Below are 9678 nucleotides of genomic sequence, written 5' to 3' on the forward strand. Positions count from 1 at the left end.
AATGCTCTGTAGTGTGTATATTTTCTGAAGCGTATATGATCTGAAATCGCGATTGTTTGATTTTGCCAGAAGGGTCAGTAGTTTTGTGAATGTAGTTTGAAGATATGGTTTTGTGTTTAATGTCGTGAGAAAATGGTTGAAGGTTTCTAGAAATGCGTCTTAGTAATTGTGAAAAACTGTAACGTTAAGTAGAAATGACGAAAGGAACTGCGTTCTCACTACACGCACGTCGTTGTAATGTGACGCGGCGGTGACGTCGCGGAGGGGGAAGTTGTTGTTTTTGCTCGTCTATTGTAGCAGTGGATCAGTAACCGGTGAAACCAGAGTCTCTGGTCCCGGAATAAACACAATAATGTGCCAATGAGTCTCTCGTGTAGTTGAGGCTGTAGTCGATGAAGGAATGGAGGTGCTGGACAGTCCTCTCAATCTCGTAAGTGTTTGTTTACAAGCCACATTAGCATCCTAGCTGCTGTTAGCTTAGCCGCATATAATCTCTGAACAAATTAAAATAAGGCTGCGAAGAGGTTCACCTGTCCGGAAACACGTGCGGCCCTTTATTACCCGGGTCTTTAAATCCTTTAACCGTGATGTGAAAGCTTCGTATTAACTGTGTTCAGTTTTTAATTTAGTCTCAGTTAGTCTCCATATGTGTGTTTGTTTACTGCTGACAGCTGATCACCTTTAAACAAACAAACACACGTACTTCACTGACACATGACTCTAAATGTGTGATTTATTTCCTCGAGTCGTATGACATTTATGACAGTACGTTATTGAAGGTTGTTCCTGAGATAACTTTTTTTTTAATTCAATACAGTTTTTCATTGTAAATTTTATTCTCAGTCTAACAAAGATAAAATCATTTTTTGGACACATATTTCTCCCTCTTTTAGCTAGCTATATTATAATATTTTATATATATATATATATATATATATATATATATATATATATATATATATTATTAATATATATTTATATATTAATATAACTTAATATATATTTATATATTAATATAACTTAATAAATGAAAAATAATAGAAAATAAAAATATTATATAATACAATATACATTTATATGATATATAAAATAATATATTTAGTAAGTAATGCAGACTAGACATATCGCATGGCTCCAGTGACAATTCTTCCAACATCCCTTCATCAACCCCTCTGCATCTTTTATTTTATTCCTAATTCGTTTAAGAAGTCCGGGGGTATTTCCCTCCATCATAGACAACAAACCAAGCCTTTGGTGTGCTTCAGTGACAGCAGCATGAACATGAACATGTGCTTCCCCTTGTGAAAAGGAAGTACACTTTAACATACTTTTAAAAAGAGTACTCAATATGTAAATAGTACATTGAGAAAGAAAATATGCAAAGTGAATAATGTTTCTGGACACTTAATTGCATGTTATTTACAATTAAATGAAACTGTATTTTAGATTACATTTATATTAATTCAAGTAGTTGAAGATCAGAGTGCTTTTTTTAACCCACTTGAGTAGGAAGTAAGTACATCTTTATACATCTATATATTTATCTTATATTGTTAAGAAAAAAGCAATGAAACTCTTTTTAACTCTTTATGGTACGGTGTTGCCATATGGCAACTATTAATTTCTACTAATTACTTTGTTATTCAGAAAAAATACAATATATTGCTCTATGGAAATTAAAAGGGCAGGCCTTAAAGGGTTAGTTCACCCAAAAATGAAAATGATGTCATTAATGACTCACCCTCATGTCGTTCCAAACCCGTAAGACCTCCGTTCATCTTCGGAACACGGTTTAAGATATTTTAGATTTAGTCCGAGAGCTTTCTGTCCCTCCATTGAAAATGTATGTACGGTATACTGTCCATGTCCAGAAAGGTAATAGAAACATCATCAAAGTAGACCATGTGACATCAGTGGGTCAGTTAGAGTTTGTTGAAGCATCAAAAATACATTTTGGTCCAAAAATAACAAAAACTACGGCTTTATTCAGCATTGTATTCTCTTCCGGGTCTGTTGTCAATCAGCGTTCACGACTCCGCTTCTTCTTGTTTCCTGTTTTACGGTGGTTGGCATCCAGCTTATTGGTGCATTACCGCCCCCTTCTGCTCCGGAGTGTGGTTCACGACTCCACAGTGACGCTGCTGATGTAAGACGCTGCTGACGTGTTATCTGGTGCGCCCGAGCTTCGTTTACAGTCTGAGGGAGATGCGCGCTGTATTCAAGCTATTCTACATTGTTTGTAATTTGGTATTGCTATATTTTTTTAAATGGTGCGTAAGTGTGCATGTCGCGGATGTCCTAATCGCCAAAAACAACCACGGCGACAGATGAAAGGATTCAATGGAAAGGATTCCGGAAGAGAATACAATGCTGAATAAAGTTGTAGTTTTTGTTATTTTTGGACCAAAATGTATTTTCGCTAGAGTAAAACAAAGGCGTAGCTTGATGACTGACTCCAAGTTTGGGCGTGGAATCTCGGGACATGTGGTCTTCACCTCAACAGACAGTGGAAAAGAATGGGGATAGGACTCTGGAAGAAATCATGTTCATGGATGCGATTACTAATTGTAGTATGAAGCAGAGCAGGACCGAGTGTTGTGAGAGCTGAACGAGCAATTGTGCAACACACGTCTCATGAGCAGCTGAACTTTTATTATGCCGCAATTGCCGGCGGCGCTACAAAAAATAAAGCTGCATCTGATTATACTGTGTTAGCTACTTCACAAAATAGTGTTTTTCTCTGAGGCATGGTAAAGCATGGTACTCCCAAAAAATCAAGAAAATTAGAATTAACCAGTAAGACTAAACGTGTTGAGCTATATAACAATAATTCGTTTTCTGTCTATAAATATGTCAAATCAGTTGTTCCCTTGTCTATTAAAACATGTAAATATTAAAACGTCTTTGGTGTTTCCATGGCTTCTACAAAATAAAACTGGAAACTAGGGCTGGGCGATATATCGCATGCAATTGTCACGCGCATTTCGTAAAGCCGGTTCCCTGATTACCGTTAAATCGCCATCACCTGCTTTCAAATGGAGCGGCATTTAATAGACAGAGCCGTAGATCACTGACAAGCCACTCAATATCGCGTTCATTATCGAAGGTGATTCATCTGCGATATGAACGCGATATTGCGTGGCTTGTCAGTGATCTACGGCTCTGTCTGTTAAATGGCGCTCCATTTGAAAGCAGGTGATGGCGATTTAGCGGTAATCAGGGAACCGGCTTTACTGCCGAAATGCCCGTGACAATCGCATGCGATATATCGCCCAGCCCTACTGGAAACCGAGGGTAAAGCGGGTATGATGCAATTGACAGGCGACTCCTCACACGTCCCAAAGTCTTGGTTAAAATTGAAATTTTCTCACGATTTACTAATAGTTAGAAACATTTGGGATATTGTAAGTACTCAACTGAACAAAATATATAACACTGGCCTAGTGGTTTTTGGATATTTTACTGCAAAATTTTACATATTGCACCTTTTAAGTTCACTTCTTTTTCACGAGGGTCAATGGAAGCAAGAACATCTGAGCATCTGAACAAAGAGTTCACATGATCCTATAAATTCAATTTTGGATGTCAGGTTTTCAGTGTGGTCTCAGACTTTTGAACCCCACTGTAAACACTGGATACTCGTGCTTCGGGATAAATACTTTGATGTTTATGATTGACTGGGTGGGTAATTAAAAGTTAAGTAGGGCTACATGTTAAAAGTTAATCTGGGTTCACATTTCATATAGTCCTTGTGAAATGAGGTTAACAATGGAGAGTTTGAGCACAGTCATTCCCAGCTTGGTGAACTACAGTAGAAAATAGAAGCGATTCACATGACAGATGCAGTCACATCAGTTTAGATCCCCTTCTGTTGTGATTGAAGCTACATGAACGTTCATCTAATCCTTTCAGAGTTAACCAGGAGAAATACTCTAGAGCCGAGGTGTCCAATCCTGCTCCTGGAGGGAGCCGTTCTGCAAAGTTTAGCTCCGACCCAATTTAAACACCTGAACCAGCTAATCAAGCTCTTGTTAGGCATACTCAAAACTTCCTGGTAGGAGTGTTGAGGCAAGCTGGAGCTAAACTCTGCAGGACCGAGTGTGGACACCTCTGCCAGAAGCAGGTAATGAGTGGTCATTGATGGTCTGTCCTGTCGTTAGTTCTAAATGTTAACAAACACATGATGAAACAATGGAATAGGTTATATCGTCTCTTTCAGGCCCATCAACAATGCAGGAAAGCAGACCGCTTGCTGGCTGCTGGGAAGTTTGAAGATGCCATCTCCTGCCACAGGAAAGCTGCAGGTTGGTTTCTGTTTTAAACCGTATTCGGATGGTTATTATTTCTCATGGGGACGTCTATAAAAATGCATTTGCGTGGCATCTTAATGAAAAAAAACTCATGCTTTCAGATGGCAAATTATTCACAGTGGTAAACAAAATGTGTGTTATTCATATTAATTTAATAGTAGGAAAATAATATTGTATTATTAATTATTTAAATATCTTACTTAAAATATGAAAAGTGACAGAATAGTTTAAATTGTTTTCTCTCTTACATTTTGTTTCTCAAATTGGTCAATGTAATTTTAAAAATGTGGAAATTAGCAGTAAGAAGTTATTTTTTACATAACTACATTACATACATATATTTTTAGCACATACAGCACATTCGACTAGTAAAATTATTAGTTGTGTAAGCTGTAATTTACATAAATGTAGATAAATATTTTTAAAAATGATTGCGGATGATTAATGGCCAGTTTGAAAATGTGACTTTAGGGCTGCAACGATTAATCGCAATTAATCGTTTGCAAAATAAAAGTCTGTGTTTACGTAATATATGTGTTTTTTCTGTGTATAATAATTATGTATATATAAATACACACACAAAAAGGTATAAAGTTTAGAAATATATGCATGCATTATAAATATATATATTTTATATATAAATATAACATTTTTCTTAAATATATACATGAATGTGTGTGTATTTATATATACATAATTATTATACACAGAACACACACACATATATTACATAAACATAGACTTTTATTTTGCAAAAGATTAATCGCGATTAATCGATGCAGCCCTACGTGACTTTGCTTTTCTTTTCCTTCTTAACAGCTCTCATTCGCTGTAGTGGAGTGGTGATGTAATATTATAAACAGTTTCCAGCATTCCAGTAATAAAAGTCCCCATATTTCAAATGTGGACACACAACAGTTATCGTACGGTGCTTGGTAGTGGTGAAAAAGGATTTGCAAAATGACTTTTGGATCGATCCCTTCTTGTAAACTTACAGATGTGAATTTGGACAGTAATTAAATTACTATACGACTTCGGTGTTTGTGAGAAAGCAGTAATTTTTGTGTGGTGGGAGAAAAACACAGACTTTCTGGATTTGGACAGCAATAAAATCATAGACTAACCCATGGAAATGCTGACATTTTATGATGTCCCCATGAGAAACAATAACTGTCTGAATACAAATAGGGCTTCAGTCTCCTTAGGTTTGTCTCACAAATTCTTGTAAAGAAAATTCTTGTATAACCTATGACTAGCTCAACCTGTGATTGAGAAACCAGCCCTGGAAGCTTGTGCTTAAAGGGTTAGTTCACCCAAAAATGAAAATCCTGTCATCATTTACTCACCCTCATGTCGTTCCAAAACCTGTAAGACTTTTGTTTATCTTTGGAACACAAATGATTTTTGATGAAATCTGAGAGATTTCTGTCCCTCTGTAGACAGCTGCGCAACTACCACTTTGATGCTTCATAAAGTTCATTAAGAGATTGTAAAACTAATCCATATGAATTGAGTGATTTAGTCCAAATATTCTGAAGAGACTCAATAGATTTATATGATGAACAGATTGAATTTAGGCTTTTATTCACATATAAACATTGATCAGCGTACATAAACAGAAGCTCAACCGAACCTGCTTGATGGGTGAGATCAAACTTCTTGCGGAAGCTCAAACCTGCTGCGTAACACAAGAATGATCCTCATCGGTTCTCGCACTTAAAGCAAACATGCTTGAGCTTCCATTTACCACAGCTGAAGTGTGAGTTGATGAATGTTTATATGTGAATAAAAGCCTAAATTCAATCTGTTCGTCATATAAAGTGATCGTGTCTCTTCAGAAAATTGGGAATAAACCACTCAATTCATATGGATTAGTTTTACAATCTCTTCATGAACTTTTTGAAGCATCAAAGTATCAGCTGCTTAGCTGTCAATGGAGGGAGAGAAAGCTCTCAGATTTCATCAAAAATATCTTTTTGGGTGAACTAACCCTTTAAATAACCAGTCTTTTCTCCACAGAACTTCTCAAGGAGGCCATGAAGCTCACTGAGTGTGAACAGGTACGCCTAGATGGTCATCATTGTCTGGTATTTTCTTTTTTAATTATTTTGCGGTGCGCATCAGTTCTTGAGATATTTCTCTCCTACGTAGGCTCGGTTGTCTCTGGAGCTTCAGAGGGAAAGCCACATCAAGCAGCAGAGGCTGATCGAGGAGCGATGGAAGCGAGCTAAGCGAGAGGACAAGCCCAGAACGCTCCAGCACGCCCCCGCCTCAGACCAGACGCCGCGCCGCTACCCGCAGCCTGCCGGAACGGCCGCAGACATCTCCCAACCCTCCGAACGCGAGTATGACACCTGGCTGTACCTCCTGAAGAACAAAGGCACCGTCCCAGAGCCCTGCACAGGCAGTAAAGCCCAGAAAAACGACAAAACCCGGCTGGAAGAGCAGCAGACCACCATCGATGACCTGCGCAAACTCGTGGACCGCCTGGTGTCCGATAACGAGCGGCTGAAACAGGAGAACGAGCGGCTGCGGGCGGAGAACGTGCGGCTGAAGAAGGAACACTACGCTGATGCTGACTTCGTGGAGAAGTCGGAGCTGTGGGTGCTTCCACAGCCGGCCGAGGAGCGCAAGGCGAAGGACATTCCCATCCCACAGCTCCCTCCGCTGGAGATGCCCACTCAGGAGATCCCTCTGGAAGACCTGCCCGGTCTGGAACTTCCTGAGGACATCCAGCAGGAACTGCAGGAGCTGCTGGACGGCGAGAAGCTGTGACCGCTCGCGCTCCAAACACGCACCAAAGGGAGACATCGATCGCCATCGAGTGCCAGCGAACGCGCAGCGCTTCGGTGGCGTAAATGATGGTTCACGCAGCCGTCAGTAGGTTTGGTTCACAACTTTTCTCGGTGGCGCCCGTAGCGATTGGATATACGAAGAAAGAAAACGACTCTTTTTGAAGTACGTGTGCCTTTTTGAACATTTCTAACGCGTTTTTTGTTACGACGTACGAGTGAGAAGGGATATTGGAGACAAACAGATTCTGTCGGACATTGTTTATCAGACTTTTTATCAGCAAAATCCCACTTTGAATTGAACTATTTCCTACACAGACACTGTGAACTACATCCATAATGTGTGTGTATGTGTGTGTGTGTGTGTGTGTGAGGGTTTTGTGCAGTACCTGTCGATTAGCACATCGATGTTGGTGTTCATGCAGTTTCAGTCTATCAACAGCGCAGATTTAGGGCATAGAGGAAGCCAAGAGGCATCAATGCAATTAGTTATGCATTCTATTTCCGCACACAGATAACCAGCTTGCAGCACTTGTTTTGCCTTATTGCAGAAGTCCTGTAGACTAGTACGAAGTCATGATGTCATCTCTGCCAGATCGCCACCCTGGACGATTTGTAGCAACATCGAAAACAGCCGTGCTAATATCCCTGGATTATTTCTATAGAGTAAGGGACTTTGGGGACTGAAACTATTGCATTCAGAACTATAAGCAATAATCATGTCGAGTGCTACAGTATCACTTCTTTGTTTGTCATCTCTACTATTTCGTGCTCAGCTGTGTCATTCTCCAGACCCAATTCCAACAGCATAGGAATGGCGTTGTCCACATCAGGACCTGTGTGAACTCTGGATGAACTGAGGATGTTGTCTTTAGTTCTTTTGAAGCTTCATTTTGTATTGTACTCATCAATCAAGGATCGTCCGGATCACGATGCTAATATTTTCAGGTAACTGATTGCACAATCATACATTGTCTAACAATATACCAGGTTCACTCCTCACACTAATCAAAAGCGTACCAACATGTGCCAGACGCGCCTGGGAAGAGATGAATTTATGGCTCGTATTTGTGTCATGAAGAGGGAACCAAATCCACATTTTGCTCTTTTTATTATTATTATTATTATTTTTTTTAAATTCAATGTTTAATTACTGGTTTACCACAGTAATCAGGGTGCATCAGATTGTTTTGTTATTTTGCATTTTGTTTTATGATGTAAAAATCAATGAAAATCATATGACGAAAGTGTTTTGATGCATGAATGGCTGTTTTACAGTAGCTGTACGTACATGATTAAGATATTGAAAACAAGAATTTATGTATAATTCTTTTGTGAGTTTACTTGTTCTGACAAGCATTAAAGATTTTAACAAGTGGAAGCATAAATCGGAGTTGTTTGTCCACCTGCTGGTTTTGCTGTTATACTCTATTAATACAATCAACTAATAAAAGTTGATCAGATGAGCAACATTCAAAACTATTTGTAACCCAACAAAGTGGTACACATTTATGACTGCACATTTGATGAATTCTGTATTAATGCACTAATTTCTGTGCTGCCTTGTAACTGTTACACAGTTGGAGGCTATTGAATTATATTATTTAAAATATTTTCTTCATTTTCAGTTTTGATAATGAATTTTTAATTGTACAAATATTCCAGGCGGTCTCTCTATTAAATATGAGCTCAGAAAAGCTGCATTCATAATTATAAAATAAAGTTCAAAAGATGTAGATGTAGTATAGCGTGTCAATTTCCTATAGTTCTTGTCAACTTACTCACTTATACTAAATGTGCAAAAAAAAATATTTTTTTTTTCATTTTTAAGTTTGTATAAAACATGATTAAACTGTAAGACCATAGGAGAGAACTTCAAATGTTCGTGATTGCATTGCTAAATTTCCTCAATGGCGTCATCTGGTGGCCAATCTATGAATGACAGCATGCATTCAAAAGTGGGCAATGTCCATCGGGCAGCAAATACAGAATTTGATTTTATCAATAGAAAAATTGATTTAATTGAATTGTGAAAAGCTGGCTATTGGTTAAAATCGTGGCCGCATTACCACCTCGGGTGTGCAACGGCCCGGAGTCTATTATTCTGCTTATACCACGATTACCACACCTCAAAACACTGTTCCGATGTTGTATTTCAAGACATTTGTCAGGTTTTTTTCCTTAAAAACACTCGTGTGTGGGACTAATTTCTTACGAATCTCATCCCAAGCCTCAGTTGCTAATTCCAAAACGTCATTTTAGAACTAGTATGAAATAACAAATGATTTGGCGAAGTGATATGGAACTGCAATGCGGTCAAGACCTGCCTAGAACTACTTTAGCTGTGCGTTTCCCTGAAAATAATTGCACGCCTTAGAACGTTGGTCAACCAATCAGATTCGAGCATTCAACAGCCCAGGAGATATATATATATGCGTCGTGGTCGCATTACCACCTCGGGTGTGTATTATTTTTTTAAGGATTCAACGACCCGTCATCAATTACTCCTTGCATAGTGAATTTCTGTTTCAGCTTGTCAATAAGGCAAAAGGCAGGCAGATATTTGATAAATCCAT

The 9678-nt window shown here is 38.6% G+C and overlaps 1 protein-coding gene across 2 annotated transcripts; it reads left to right on the forward strand.

Moving 5' to 3' along the window:
• The first annotated feature begins 260 nt into the window (after positions 1 to 260).
• nrbf2b (nuclear receptor binding factor 2b) lies at positions 261 to 8592 on the forward strand. 2 transcript variants are annotated; one of them, XM_067369120.1, is made up of 5 exons: positions 298 to 430; positions 3913 to 4123; positions 4220 to 4304; positions 6330 to 6370; positions 6462 to 8592. In XM_067369120.1, the coding sequence occupies exons 4-5, from the start codon at positions 6347 to 6349 to the stop codon at positions 7083 to 7085; spliced, it is 648 nt and encodes a 215-aa protein (XP_067225221.1). In that variant the 5' UTR covers positions 298 to 430; positions 3913 to 4123; positions 4220 to 4304; positions 6330 to 6346; the 3' UTR covers positions 7086 to 8592. The 2 variants fall into 2 exon arrangements, with proteins under 2 accessions (XP_067225220.1, XP_067225221.1); XM_067369119.1 differs by lacking the exon at positions 3913 to 4123 and having other exon boundaries at positions 261 to 430; positions 6462 to 8591.
• Positions 8593 to 9678: the final 1086 nt, after the last annotated feature.

The sequence above is a fragment of the Chanodichthys erythropterus genome, chromosome 19 (genome assembly GCF_024489055.1).
Source record: "Chanodichthys erythropterus isolate Z2021 chromosome 19, ASM2448905v1, whole genome shotgun sequence".
Taxonomy (NCBI): domain Eukaryota; kingdom Metazoa; phylum Chordata; class Actinopteri; order Cypriniformes; family Xenocyprididae; genus Chanodichthys; species Chanodichthys erythropterus.

Bases quoted from the DNA above. Each gene is read 5' to 3' on its own strand.
- nrbf2b (XM_067369119.1), top strand. From the start codon at position 401: ATGGAGGTGCTGGACAGTCCTCTCAATCTC. The intron at 4,305-6,329 runs GTTGGTTTCTGT...TTTTCTCCACAG, and splicing joins CTGCCACAGGAAAGCTGCAG to AACTTCTCAAGGAGGCCATG. The intron at 6,371-6,461 runs GTACGCCTAGAT...TCTCCTACGTAG, and splicing joins AGCTCACTGAGTGTGAACAG to GCTCGGTTGTCTCTGGAGCT.